The 15,177-nt window shown below is 47.4% G+C and overlaps 1 protein-coding gene across 5 annotated transcripts in view; it reads right to left on the bottom strand.

The window, feature by feature from the left end:
* Positions 1-15,177, bottom strand: part of GATAD2B (GATA zinc finger domain containing 2B) — a 69,098-nt gene that overhangs the window by 21,878 nt on the left and 32,043 nt on the right. For all 5 annotated transcript variants that reach the window (XM_079958091.1, XM_079958092.1, XM_079958093.1 and 2 more), the window contains one exon: positions 1,988-2,317. In XM_079958091.1, coding sequence (XP_079814217.1) covers positions 1,988-2,316 — 329 coding nt within the window. In that variant the 5' untranslated portion in view covers position 2,317. Of the gene's footprint in view, positions 1-1,987; positions 2,318-15,177 lie in introns of those variants that run through there.

The raw sequence follows: 15,177 nt of genomic DNA, 5'->3' as shown, positions 1-15,177 counted from the left end.
CTGGAATGCCTCTTCCTCTGTTACCGGCAGCATGACTGAACTAAGCCAGGGTATGGCTGTGGGTGAAGGGAAGAGCTGCAGCTCGGTGACAGAGCACCAGCTTTTTGTGCAGAAGGTCGTGCATTCAATTCCCAGCATCTCCAGGTAGGGCCGGGAATGCCCCCTGCTTGAAACCCCAGAGAGCCACTGCCAGTCAGTGGAGACAATATTGTGCTAGATGGACCAAGGGCCTGACTCGTTATGAGGCAGCTTCCTATGTCAGCTTCCATCTGAGGGCACCGCGTCAGCTCAGGGGTGCAGTGTGTGGCCCACACAGGAGGCATGACTCTGTCCCCTCCCAGGACCTCACTGCTATTGCCCAGCCTGAGACAGCCTATTCTATGTCCTTTTTAACTGTTTTCGTTTGTTATTATGGTATGCATTTTTGTGTTTTTATATTGCAAACTGCCCTGTCATCTTCAGACGAAGGGCGACATAGACATTTACTCAATAAAATAAATAAGTAAGTAAGTAAGTAAGTAAGTAAGTAAGTAAATAAATAAATAAATAACGGTAGGGCTGGAGATATGTGTGCGCGCAGAGAACACCACGTGAAATGAATTATATAAAAACCACAACTTCAGAGACATTTCATAGCATATTGGAATCAGGTGAAATTGACAAAGGATGGATGTCAAAATACTGGCTCTGGAGGAAGCCCCTTGGGTCTTATACAAATAAGTTCTACTCAGAGTAGTCCCACTGAAATTAATAAGCCTGACCCAGATCCATTAACACATCTGCTTTGTCAATTACTGTGTTCCTCTGAAGAAGAAGAAAACTGAACAGAATGTGATTGGCAACAACTCCCCTCATTGCCTTTGGGAAAAGGAAAGGCCTAGGAAGGGGCACCCAAAGCAAATATATTAAATAAGCAGACCGTGATTATTGTAAGCGTGGCTATTCTAAAGTGATGAGTTAGATTTGCATCATTAAAAAAATCTCATCTAGTTAGGAACATGGGAATCTGCCACATCAGGCAGGTCAGACCTTTCGTCCATTGAGCTCAGTGCTGTCTACACAGGCTGGCAGTGGCTTGCCAAAGTTTCAGACACGTAATGTTCACAGTCTTAAGACATTCCACACGGTTGCACGGTATTGACAAGAACAAAAAGGGGAAATAAATAGATCCTTGAGCCAAGGGTGCTCCTATCCTTCTTAATGACAAATATGAAACTCCCTCCATACCAGGTTATGTCTTGCTGCTTTGTTCTTTTTAGATGACATGCAAAGACATACCTCTTTTGCCAAGCATTTGGAGGGAGAGGGTAGTATGGTTTGGATGGATTTGATGAATTTCTCCCCCAACTGTACTGTCATTTTATGGTGCTGCTTTTTTTAAAACGTTGCTGTCATTTCTATTATTTGCTCACTGTTACGTTTGTATTGCTCTCTCCCCTCCACAAGCAGCTCAACGTGGCATATGTGGGTTTCTCCCTCCTCGTTTTGTCCTCACAAGAACCCTGCAAAGTAGGCTCGGTGGAGAGATATCAATTGGCCCAATGTCACCCCAGTGTGCTTCATTGCTGAGTGAAGGGTTTGAACCCTGGTCTCTCCCAGGTCCTAGTCCAACACTGTCTGACCGCTACACCCCACTCAGTGTACTGAAGTTTTTATTTTATCTTCAGTACAGAGCCCTATGACTGTAGAATGAAAGGTGGAATAGATATTCATTCATTCATTCATTCATTCATTCATTCATTCATTCATTCATTCACTGGCTTGCTCCACTCACCAGCAAAGACCCCCTGCCATTCCCCCCACATTAACTCCCTAGTGCTTCCCCTTCCTACCCCATGCAACCACTAAACTCAATTTTCTTGGTCTCTTTGGTTTTTCTTCGTGGAAACCCAGGATAAGGCACTACAAATCCTCCAAGGCATGATGACAGCCTTACATATTTATTTATATAGGAAGATATACATGCAAACACAAAAGGGCTCCCTACCTTCTCTTTGCGCTCATGTCCACTGGCTCCTCATTGATGTTTTCCTTCCCCGGCCTCCCCGAAGACCGGCTGTCCGTGTGGGGCCTCATGTTCCCATTCAGCTTCTCCTCATAGACCTTCAGGCCATCCTGCTTGACGGGCAGCTCATGGGGCACCTCGATGCCCGCCAGGTCCTTCCTCTTGAGCAGTGCCAGCATCTTGAGGCGCTCCATGGCCTCATGCCCTTCCATCTTCAGCCTCTTGGCCAGGACGTCATCCCGCTCGTCGGCTTGGTCCAGGCTCCGCTTCAAGAGATTCAGGCGCAAGGCGTCCTCTGTCATACGGTCCATCCTGCCATGGTAAGGGAGAGCAGAGGATACGTCAGGGGGGAAACAATGATGGCAAGGATGTGACACTCAGTATCACACCTCCAAAGCCAGGAAAGGGGAACATGTGGCCTTCCAGATGTTGTTGGACTATGGCTCCCTTCACTCCTGACCATCGGCCATGCTATTTGGGGATGAGTGAGAGTTGGAGCCCAAGAATAACTAGAGGGCAACGCCCTGTCCTAGGAAAAATTACAGAAAAGGAGAGTCCAATCAGTAGCTATTGGCCACAATGGCTAAAAACACCGCCCCCCAAAGTGCAAAATATGTCAACCTCTCAATACTCATTGCTGGGAACAATACCAAACCAAACCCTAGAGGGCTGCTGCCTCCACACCCTGCTTGCGGGGTTTCCAGAGGCACCTGGTGGGCCACCGTGCAAAATGCCATTTGCATGGCTATGGTTTGAAGGCACACGGTTTCCACTTTGCAGAAGCAAATCAGGCCTGGGTCTGGTCTGTGCCTGGATGGGATACCTCCTGAGAACCACATGCAAGCTGCCTTGGGTTCCAGGACTGGAGGAATGGGAGGATATAAAGGTAGGAAAATGAATGAATAAAGAGAGAGGAGTTTTCAAGGAAACTAGCAGTTTTCAAGTTTCTTTCATTTCTAATCCTTAGTTCAGTTATTTTCACATTGCTTTGTGGTTTGCCTTCACGAAAACAGATCAGAATTCTAGCGTGCACCGCTCCCGGTATACACAGTTTTGGATGCAACTTTGCCTAATACACACATTTGCAAAGCAACTTCCCCTAATATGCATGCCTGTATATTATTTTCACTGCGAATGCCTCACTTGCGAATGCCTCGCAAGACGAAAAACTCGCTAGACGAAAGGGTTTTCCGTTTTTCGAGGCGCTTCGCAAGACGAATTTCCCTATGGGCTTGCTTCGCAAGACGAAAACGTCTTGCGAGTCTTGCGAGTTTTTTCCCTCCCCCCCCTTTTCTAAGCTGCTTAGAGCCACTAAGCCGCTAATAGTGCTAATCCGCTAATAGGGGTGCTTCGCAAGACGAAAAAACTGCAAGACGAAGAGACTCGTGGAACGAATTAATTTCGTCTTGCGAGGCACCACTGTATTTTTATGCACACTTGACCCCACTTGCCCAGAGAACTGTGTTGCAAAATTCAGTGAGGTGTGAATTTTGCAAGACGGCTGTTTTGATTCACGTATTGTTTCAGAAAGTGCAATTTAAATGCAAACCAAACAGAATTTGTCCCTCATCCCTAATGGCCTCTCCCCCCTCCCTTCAGAAAAAAAGTAAAATACAGTTCTTTGGACATGTACTGACATTTGACAGCCTTGCATGCACGTCCTTAGAAGACACTAATCCACAAAAATCTCTCACTATATCACTTGCCCACATATTTTTTAGGCACTCAGCAGTCTAAATGAGTGAAGCTTCTGCTGGAAGCAACCACTTGTTTGCCATAGACGAGCCAAGGTGCTACATATGCCTGGGAAGCTTTTGAGAAGAACGCTAGTCCTGATACACTACAGTGGTGCCCCGCAAGACGAATGCCTCGCAAGACGGAAAACCCGCTAGACGAAAGGGTTTTCCGTTTTGGAGGCGCTTCGCAAAACGAATTTCCTATGGGCTTGCTTCGCAAGACGAAAATGTCTTGCGAGTTCCTGCGGGGTTTTTTTCCTTCCCCCCCTTTTTCAAAGCCGCTAAGCCGCTTATCTGCTTATCCGCTAAGCCGATAAAAGCCGCTAATAGCGCTAATCCGCTAAGCCGTCAATGGGCTTGCTTCGCAAGACGAAAAAAACGCTAGACGAAGAGACTCGCAGAACGGATTCTTTTCGTCTTGCGAGGCACCACTGTATCTGTTTTCCTTTATAGAGAATTGTTGGGTTCCTCTTGGGCTGGAATGGGAGTTTGGACATTTATTGCTTTGTGAGTGACTGTATATGATGTGGATAAACGAGTAGCTTTAAAAAGCAGCTTGCTTTTACAGTGACATTTGAGACAGGATTTCGAGGACAGGAGTGTAGCAGACTCATAATGAGTGTATCAGAACTAGAGATGTCAGAGAAGTCCATCGAAAATGGAAACAGAAATTGCTGGTGCCTGCTTATTCGTCCCATGCCCAGAATAGAAATTAAATCCATCAAACAACAACATGTATTCGCCATTTTCAGCCCACAAAGTATTTATAAATGAGCAGTTCCTCATCATTCATACTGTGTTTCCCTAGCATTTATAAGAAAGATGTGGAAACAAGTCCTTAACAACATTAAATCCATAAATTACTTAAATAAGTATGTTAAACAGTGCACAGCAAGGCGAGTAACATAATATTCGGCAGAAACTGAACTGCAGTGGAATGGAAACAATGCTGAATGTGACAAAGGCAGGTGGAAACAGAAATCACCCTCGTTCTTACATCCCTAATCAGAACACATGAAGATGCTTGGGAATCAGACTGTCTCCTCTGATTGGTGGGAGCTGCCAGCAGTCTCGGGTTTGGAGGTCTTTCCCAGAAATGCCTGTTTCAATGGAGATGCCAGAGGATGAATTTGACAAATCCTGTGCTCCAGAACTGAGCAGTGTGCCTGTCCCTCCATTTTTCTATCTCATCTCCCTTCCCCGTTTTTGCTCCCAATGTTGATGGGATTCAGTGTATACTTTTCACACCTCTTTGTGTTCTATAGTGAAGGTTTCTCACTTGACAATCATTTACAAGTGCATTACATAACATGCAATCAAAAAATAGATTCCTAATGATTTGATGTTGCTGAATAGGCTCAGAAAACTCTATGCGGTCTTCTGCTGAAGCTCAGGACATCCTCATTCTTGATCCGAGTCTTGCTTAACATGGTACCCTCTGGATGCTGCTGAACTCACAACTCCTGTTAGTCCCAGCAACAGTCAGCATGGCCAGATGTCAGGGATGATGATGGGAGCTGGGAGCCTAGCAAGATCCAGAGGGGCTGGGGAAGGCTGGGAGAAATAAAAACAATACACCGAGCCTCGGCAGAGGATAGCAGGATTTTCCACATTGTGGCTACCATCCTTTGATCTCGGGGGTTCCATGGATGACTCAGTGCAACCAGACCAAAGAGACACAGCTCTTCTGCAGTAAGAGATTAATAAGAACCCAAGAACATAATTAGAGTCCTGCTGAACCAGGCCAGTGCCCCATACAGTCCAACATCCTGTTCTCACAGTGGCCGACCAGATGCCTGTGCGAAACCATAAAGCAGGACAACTCTCCCATTTTGTGGCTTCCAGCAACTGGTATTCAGAGGCCTACTGCCTCTGACGGTGGAGGGAGAACATAGCCGTCATGGCTAGTAGCTGTTGAAAGCCTTCTCCTCCATTAATTTGTCCAATTCTCTTTTAAAGCCAAAGCTGGTGGCCATTACTGCCTCCCGTGATGCGTTGTGTGAAGGTATTTTATCTGCCCCGAATCTTGCATCATTCAGGATGTGCCATCCACTCTAGTGTTATGAGAGATGGATGCTAAAAGCTATGACACTGAAGGCTCAGCCCCTGGTATAGACCAGAGAACCTTAGGGTAACGGAGGACCACCATAAGTGACTTATCAGAAGCAGGTTGTCCTTAAGGCACTCAGTGCCCAAGTTGTTTAGGGCTCTGAGAATTAACGGAAGAACTTTGTTCCTGGTCCAGTAAGCAGACTGGTAGCGCCAGGACACATCAAAAGCTGCCGCCGAGCCTCTGTGAGAAAAGTGGGGTATAAATCTTCACGAGCAGCAAAACCGGCTCAATAAACAATACGTTGGCATGCTTTCATCTGTCCTCAGACAACTTTTTATCACAGCCCTGAAGGCAAACCTCCCCCACCTCCGGAGCAGGCTTGGCTGGGAACGCATTTTGGAGGACAAGCCCGGAGCCAGAAGACAGTCAGGCATGCAGGGACATGTTTAGAGGGAAGATGTGCATTGCAGACTGTGTGTGTGCGCGCACACTTAAGTGTATGTCTCAGAAACCAGTCCTTGTCAGGTGATTAAATCATTCCACTGCTGATTAATCACCTCCTTGTCTAACCAATTCATTGATTCCATTTTGATAAGGTTGCCTTTTTGACAAAAAAATTCCAACACAGAAGCCTTCTTTAAAAAAGAAAAAGAAGCTTAACAAAAAAGGAGTATTTTTTTTTAAAAAAACCCACCACTCTGAGTTAGAATGAAACAATACCTTTAACAAAAACTGGCATGTGGGTACTTAACACCAGCCCCACAAGCTAAAATTCAGCATCACAGAGTAGAATTGTACCTCAGCTACTGTATTACACATTTCAAAGCTTGCAAATGTGCTGCTGGATCAATCCTAAATTTGCTCAGAAGCAATTCTCACTGAGTCCAAGGGGGCTCACGCTCAATTTAAATGACAAATTAAGTCTGTAGTCTTAGGAACATAAGATGAGCCTGGCTGCTGGATCAGGCCAATGGCCCAACTAGTCCAATGCACTGTTTTTGCAGAGTCCAACCAGATGCAAGCAGGACCTGGGCACAAGAACCCTCTTCTTTCCTGTGGTTTCCAGCAAGTTTAATAAGCCTTTTACAGCGGAAGCCGAGCACAGCAACTGTGGCCATTAACCACTGAAAGCCTATTCTCCACTGATTTCTCCAATCCTCTTTTAAAATCATCCAAGTTGGTGGCCATCACTTTCTCCTGCGGGCGTAGTTTAACTATGCGTTGTATGAGGAAGGACTTTCTTCTATCTGTCCTGAATCTTCCAACATTCAGCTTTATTGGACACCCACATGTTTCTTAGGATTACGAAAGAGGGAGGAAAACTTTGCTCTACCCACGCTCTCCATGCCATGCATAATTTTACGAACTTCTATCATGTCATCTCTTACTCGCCTACTCTCTAAGCTAGCGTGTCCCAAATGCTTCAACCTTTTCATGTAGGGGAGTTCTTTATCTCAGTTGTTGCAAACTTGGGGTTGCTCCCGGGTAAATGTCTGGGGAAGGGCCGAAGACCATCTGCTTTGTGTGCGGAAGGTCCCAGGTTTAAAACCATCCATTTCTTCACAACCGTGAGATCTTACTATTGTATTTCAGAGACCCACAACAGCTCACTGGAGAGAGCATCTGCTCTGCATGCAGAAGGCCAAGAGGTTCAATCTCCTGGCAGGGCTGGTAATATCCTACCTGAAACCCAGAAGAGTCACTGCCAATCGATATAGACAGCTAGATGGACCAACAGTTGCTCAGTATAAAGCAGCTTCCTATGTTCCTAAGTGACCTTCATTTCTGTTTATCAAAGATGCCTGCAGCCAAATAATTTGGCAGGTTGGTAAATATCCCCCCCCCAGTAAGTTTCTATACCTGTGAAAAAGACCCTTCCTAGACTCCAGAGGAGATGGTTATGCAAACAGTTCCCAACAGAAAACCCTTGCTTTAATGGGGACTACAGAAACCTCAGTACAAACACCCCGCTGCTGTGCAAAGTTATTTTAATTGCAACCAAAGTTTGTTCTGACTGCATCATCTGGGGTTAGGGAGCATGCGGCGAGGGGCGCATCTATGTTCTCCTTTAATCCCAATGTGACCAAGATCTCCAGGGACAAAATTCTGGCAGGGACTGGGAGTGATACAAATAGGGTTTTTCTCTCTCCCTCCCTCCCGCCAAAAAAACCCAGAACTTGGCAAGTGACTGTTTGCTTTGTCTGACCTTGGGATGCCAAGGAAGGTATCCAAGAACCCACAGATGCACTTTCTTGAAACATGTGTTTGATCCCTGGTAAGGTCAGCACTCAGGTCTTCAATGCCTACAGGAGAGCCTAGTGATTAAAGAAAGCCACAGGGGCTTCCTGCCATTCAAGGCTCATGCCCCTACTGGTTTTTATCCTGGCCGCCTGACTGGCCGAGCTTGCACCTAACACTAAACCATGGGCAAGAAGTTTTGTGCATCAGCTTCAGAGCTTGAGAACTTCCCTTCCACTCCTCAGGCAAGGCTGTGAGGAAACAGGAATTATTTGCTTTGGTTTTCAAATAACCATAGTTATTCACTATGCCCAAACCAGCATAAACTGTGGTTAGTCTTAACTATGGTTTAGAGCACTTTCCCCCAATTTCACTCCCAGCTCCCACCATCCCTGACCACTGGCAATGCTGGCTGAGGCTGATGGGAGTCCAACAACGTCACAAGGACATAAGAAGAGCCAATGGCCCATGTAGTCCTGTTCTTATAACTGGATGCTGTGGGAAACCCTGGAGGGTTTGATGTTGGGGAAGGCTGGCTTAGTGAAAGAAGCCAGCTTCAACCTGCGGTTCACAATCCTGGTTTGTTTGCCACTCTGTTTGGATTACCAAAGTGACTCAGCTTGGGTGGAATGAGTAACTGTGGTTAAGCGAGAGCTTCTGATCTGGTCCCTGGGGCTGCACCAGAAGCAAAGAGAGAGGGTGCTTGCCAAGGCCCATTCCCATGGCGCTGATCTGCGGTTGAGCATTACGTCCAAACACAAGCCATTGTTTGGAAGGCTCTGCATCAAACGTTGTGGCCTCAGGGCTGACCTGGCTGTCCTTGGCACAAGCGTCCCTTTGTCCCAGTCCCCACTTGGCACGACCCCACTTAACCTGCCCTCTGGCTCCTGCCCAACCTCCACTCTTCCTCTTGCAAGCACGGCAGACGCCTCCTCTCAATTAAGACCTCAGCTCAGTTCACCCAGCCACAATTATTATGTCTTATACCGGCTGGTAAGTTGTTGTTTTAAATATGCTTTCCGCAACCTAGTACTCTCCAGATGTTTTGAACTATAACTCCGATCAGCCCCAGGCAGCATGGCCCAATGGTTGGGGATGGTGGGAATTTGGAAACACCTGGAGGGCCACATTCTCCACATCCCTGACATAACAAGTTAAACCATTGGTCCATTCAGATAAGTATCATCTATACACTGACTAGCAGTGGCTCTCTGAGGTTTCAGACAGGAGTCTGTGGGGCTGTAGCTCAAAGTGCTTTGCCAGGCAAAGGTCCCAGGTCCTATACCTGCCACATAGGAACACAGGAAGCTGTGTTCTACTGACTAAGAACACTGGTCCATCTAGTACAGCATTGTCCACACTGACTGGCAGAAGTTCCCCAGGCTGTCAGGCACAGAGTCTCTTCTGGTCCCTTCTGGAAATGCCAGGGATTGAGCTTGGGACCTGCATGCAGGGAGGGTTGGGAAGCCAGCATAGACATAACTGAGCTAAGGTTTCGCTGCGCATAAAAAAGTTCCCCATGTTCTCATGGTGAGATTTAGGAAAAACAACAGAATAACAAAGGTGGGGGGAGTTTGATAACAAAACATAAACTGAATCAAATGAAAACCACCCTGGTGGTTTTTATCCAAACCCAAGGCCCATCTAAACAAGGTGGTCTGCAGAAGCCTACAAAAGGCCGAGAGGCGAGAGGTTCAACAGCAGTGTTAGAAACTCAGATATATAAGCTAGGCACCAAACGCCTCCTTAAACCAGGGTTAAAAAGATACAGGGACCGCTGACCGTTAGGTCCAGTCGTGGACGACTCTGGGGTTGTGGCGCTCATCTCATTTTACTGGCCGAGGGAGCCGGTGTACAGCTTCTGGGTCATGTGGCCAGCATGACTAAGCCGCTTCTGGTGAACCAGAGCAGCGCACAGAAATGCTGTTTACCTTCCCGCCGAAGCGGTACCTATTTATCTACTTGCACTATGATGTGCTTTCGAACTCCTAGGTTGGCAGGAGCTGGGACTGAGCAATGGGAGCTCACCCTGTCGTGGGGATTCGAACCACCAACCACAGAATTCTGGCTCTGTGGTTTAACCCACGGCACCACCCACATCACCAGGGTTACTGTCACCAAAATGAAATGCCTAGTTGCCAATTTTGGGTCAGATGGTTCAAGTGTTGAATTTTTCAATACACCTTTTTGTTTCCTGAAAGTCATTCTGATTGTGCAGATAAAATATAATGGATAGAATTCTACAGGATGTGTTGCTAGTGTGTGAAAACAGTCAAGATCCAAGGATCCCCAGGCATGTACCTCCAGAGATGTCAGGCGCCATCCTGGCACCCGGGCATCTTCACTTGGTCGCAAGTGGCCGATAGTCAGGTGCAAAATGTGCCTGGCGAATTCCAAACACTGTTCAACAGGCCTCCTGAGTGCGGCTATACTGAAGTCTGGGAGCCACAACTGAGAAGGCCCTGTCTCACATGCTCAGCGACCCTGCTTTGGACAGAGAGAAAGATATTCTCTAAGCCAGGGCTGGGCGACCTTCTTCAATGAGGGCCACAACCCTGCCTGAGCAACCTTCCAGGGGCCAAGTGCCATTGGTGGCCGTGTCCAGAGGACAAAATCGGTGGAGCAATGAATGAAAATTTTAACTTTGTACCATAGGCTAATTTCTACACTCCCCTTCATCTTCCATCAAGGAAAGCAAGAGGCACAATCAGAATCCAAGGAGTCACCCCAGATAGGGAAAAACATTTAAGGGGGGGGGGCACGACGCAGGGGCTGGGGAAAGCTCTGAGAGAGGTCAGAGGAGCACAACCGGACCCCAGGCCTGCATCCCCCACAGGTCTGGGTTACCCCATTCTTGCCTTAAGCATTATCTATCTCTGCACAGTGTAACCCTGAAAAGATTCCAAGGAAAGCCATGGTTCCCAGGTGGGAAACACCACCACCACAAACTTGCACTAATTTTCATGCTTTGGGACAACATGAAGACTAGAAAACTATTGCAAACATGGTTAGGGAAAAATGAATAGGTAAACCACCACTTATTAGATAGGATTGATATGAATTTATAAAACTATGCACAGAATGGAGAAAACAGACAGGAGAAAGCTTTTCTCCTCCCTCTCTCACCACACTAGAACTCATGGATATTCAATTAAGCTGAACGCTGGAAGATTCAGGACAGGAAAAAGTGTTTCTTCGTGGAGTGCAGAGTTTATCTATGAATTTGGTCCCAAAGGAGGCAGTGATGACCATCAACGTGGATGGGTTTAAAAGAAAAACTGACACATTCACAGCGGAGAAGGCTATGAATGGCTACTAGCGATGGTGGCCATGCTATGCCTCCATGGTAGGAGGCAGTACTGCTGTTCGATACCAGTTGTTGGAAGCCGCAAGAGGAGAGAGTGCTCTTGCGCTCCAAGTCCTGCTTTCACGCTTCTCATTAGGGATGCTGGTTGGCCACTGTGAGAACAGGATGCTGGACTAAGATGGGCTGATGGCCTGATCCAGCAGGTCCTTCATCTGTGGGAGGTGCTGGTTTTAAAATCCCACAGAGGCAGAATCTGTGCCCTCCCCTTCCCCAAATCAGTTCCCCAGGAAGCTCCATGAGGGCTTGTAAAACCCTTGGGGAGCGCAGCAGGCAAACAGGAGCGGTGAAGGTACCAAGAAAGCAATGGAGATGCAGAGCGAGGGGGAAGGAGGAGGGAGAAGCGAAAAAGTAGAATGTTGGAACAAAACCCAAGGGACAGCCAGCTGATCCGACGCAGGCCTGGAGTCACAGCAATCTGAGAGAAATCAAGTAAGTCAGATTTATCCGTACAGATAGATTTGTGGCCTGCAAAGCAAAGCTTCTGGGAATGAGGAGAGGCCACGTGGCTGACATGTAGGAGGCTGGACAGCATCTCACCCAAAGGGCTTTGGCATGCCGTTTATCTGGTTCTGTTTCAAGCTACACCACACACACACACTCACTCACTCACTCACTCACTCACACACACACACACACTCAGACTGTGCTCTGAGCGACCCATTGATTGCAAGAGGGTGGGAGCTGCCTTATAGGTCAGACCGGAGTGGAGAATTTTGTTCAGCTTGAGGTCCACATTCACTCGTGACCCATCTGCTGGGGGCCGTATGCCAGGGGCAGGGACAGCCAGAGGTAAAAGTGGGTGGAGCAATGGATGTATAGATTAGGCCAGTGTTTTCAAACCCTGGCTTCCCTGATACTGTTGGACTACAACTTCCATCACCCCTGACCATTGCTTAAGCTGGCGGTGGATTGTGGGTGTTGAAGCCTAACAGCATCCGAGGACTCGAGGTGGAAGTTGGCAATGTTCCAGCCATGCAAATGACAGGGGCTTCCACACACAAGCCTCTCTGTTCTCCATGCAGGCAAGGCACGAGACATGATCACAGGCTTAGGGTACATTCCAGCCAGGCAAAAAACCCAAAAAGTTATGGCATGGGAAGGGGGGTGGTCTAGGGAGAGTCCCAAGGGCCAGAGAGAGAGGTGTGGAGGGCCACATTTGGGCCTGAAGTTCCCCACCCTTGGGCTCAGACTGAAAGGTCTACCTAGTCCTTTATCTAATACTGGGCTTCTGACCAGAGAGGCCTGCTGGAAACCCACAACCACAACATGAAGGTAGTGGCCTTCTCTCTTTCTCGCTCTCTCTTTTGTTCACCTCCATTAAGTATCCGATGCATATAGAGAGGCAGACTGACTCTGCGTGTGGATTTAAACTTATGGAACTCACTCCCACAAGGGGTAGCAATGGCCCCTGGATGGCTTTAAAAGAGGATGAGGCAAATTTGTGGAGAACGATAGCAGTGCCTACTAGCTATGACAGCTATGCTGTGCCTTCAGAGCTGGAGCCGGAAATGCCAGCTCCTGGAAATTACAGGAGGGGAGAGTTGCTTCTGCACTCAGGTCTTACGTGGGCCTCCCACTGAGCATCTGGATGGCCACTGTGAGAACAGGATGCTGGACCCGCCTGATCCAGCTACTCTCATGTTCTTATGATTTTCTCCAATTGCTGCCATTTCAGTGCTCCTTTAAGAAATCCAATTCTTCGATAAAGTCGCCCAAGGGCAGTTGGTTACACACCACATTTCTGCATGGTGCGCAAGCAACGGAGAGGGGGTAAAAGGTTCCCTTCAGTAGAATGGAGTGTTGAGCTGCCTTAACCCATGTTGTGAGAAGCGTTCTAGCATGGGTGGGCTCTACGATTGGGTAATCAATGCGCATGTGGCCTTGGACCATTGCCAGCCAGCACAGCCAACAGTTGGGGATGATGGGAGTTGGAGAGCAGTACAGTGGTACCTCAGGTTAAGAACTTAATTAGTTCTGGAGGTCTGTTCTTAACCTGAAACTGTTCTTAACTTGAAGCACCACTTTAGCTAATGGGGCCTCCTGCCGCCGCCGGAGCACGATTTAGGTTCTCATCCTGAAGCAAAGTTCTTAACCCGAGGTAATATTTCTGGGTTAGCGGAGTCTGTAACCTGAAGCTTATGTAACCTGAAGCGTATGTAACCCGAGGTACCACTGTAGTAGTTGGAGGGCCTGATTTCCCATCGCTGCTGTATATGATAGGGAAGTAGAGACAACCTCAGTTCAGATGCCTGTCTTGATACCAGCCCCCTGTCTGCCTAGCCCCCAAAGCCTAAGGATCCCCCTATTATTCATTGTGGCTTCTTTCTCCAGCCAACCAAACCCCCGCAGACAAAAGATCTTAATAAGTTATTGAGTGGAAAAAACAAAGGCTTTAGCAGACGTTTTTCTTTGGGTGATCAGGACTCTCTTATTTGTCTCTGTCCTGGGTTGCCACCACCACCAGATGTTCTCAAGATTTCTTTTCCTACATGACTCAAAGCTACTCAAATCCTGAGTCTCGGCCTACAGATAAACCCAGCAGCCAAGGTGCATGAAGATGCAGCCAACAGCAGGAGGGAGGGTCTTTGCGGAGGCCATTGCCTGTGCCCGTGGCAAGGTTTGCATGGGAGACAGTGGGTGCAGTCGACATTCCTGGCTCCTGTTCCAATTTTGTTTTTCATTTTAATTAGCTGCTAAAGAAGAACTGCAGGCATTTAGGCCTTCTCCAGCAAGAGTCGTCAGCAACAAAAGATCCACAAAGACATCGTTCTGCCCTGTTCCTACCCTTGCTGTGGTTGGCGATGGACTACAAGAGCAAATTTTACCTGCTCTGTCTGCTCCTCTGGGGGCCTACTGGGTTTCAATTAAGGGGCGGCAAAAAAGGAGTGTTTCCCCACCGCAGTTTTCACTGGAAAGATGAAGAAATGTTTTCGAGTCCTTAAAATAATGTTACGCACTCTTCCCCTTGGGGGTGTCATATGCCGTGCCCAGAAGGCTGCTGTCAGTGCCCCATAATTGTGCCATTCTGGGTGGTGGTAAATTTCTCTGCTTTCTTTTAAACACATTTACACCTTGCCTTTCCTTATTTAAAAACGCAAGGAGGCTAATAAGATCAAAGCACAATTTGAAATATCAATTACAGAGACATTAAGACACTAAATACCGAACAACTCCACTCCCAATACCACCAGAGTAGCAGATCAAACCCTGAATAAAAAACTAAAATAAAGACAAAACAGCCATCTATGAGTCAAATGCCATCTTTAAAAAAGGAAGGTTTTGACTATGTTTTGGGTGAAACATGATTCCCTTGGGAGAAAGTTCCAGAGCCTAGGCACGGCCATGGAAAAGGCCCTCTTCCTGCTCCCAAGCCAGTGTATTCCATAGGAACTCCATGAAGCTGCCTCTTTCCCCATCTAGTTTCATATTGCCTACACTGATGGGCAGAGGCTCCCCAGGATTTGAGACCAGAGTCTTTTCCCAGCCCTACCTAGAGACTGAGTCTGCCTGGGACTATCCCTGTGAGTTATAGTCCTTTACTCAATAATAAACCAAGATTCCAGTCCTCATGTTTCTGAATAACAGGATGATTTAAGAAGCTGCCCTATAACAAATCAGTCAATTGGTCCATCTAGTTTGGTACTGTCTACACTGACTGGCAGCAGCTCTCTTAGGTTTTCCGAGACGGTTCTCTACCAGGAGATGCCAGGGATTGAACCTGGGACCTTCGGCATGCCAAGCAGATGCTCTACCACTGAACTGCAGCACTTTCAAGATG

Source organism: Podarcis cretensis (genome assembly GCF_951804945.1).
Source record: "Podarcis cretensis genome assembly, chromosome: 16".
In the NCBI taxonomy this organism is placed as follows: domain Eukaryota; kingdom Metazoa; phylum Chordata; class Lepidosauria; order Squamata; family Lacertidae; genus Podarcis; species Podarcis cretensis.
This window is presented reverse-complemented; position numbering and strand designations above follow the sequence as displayed.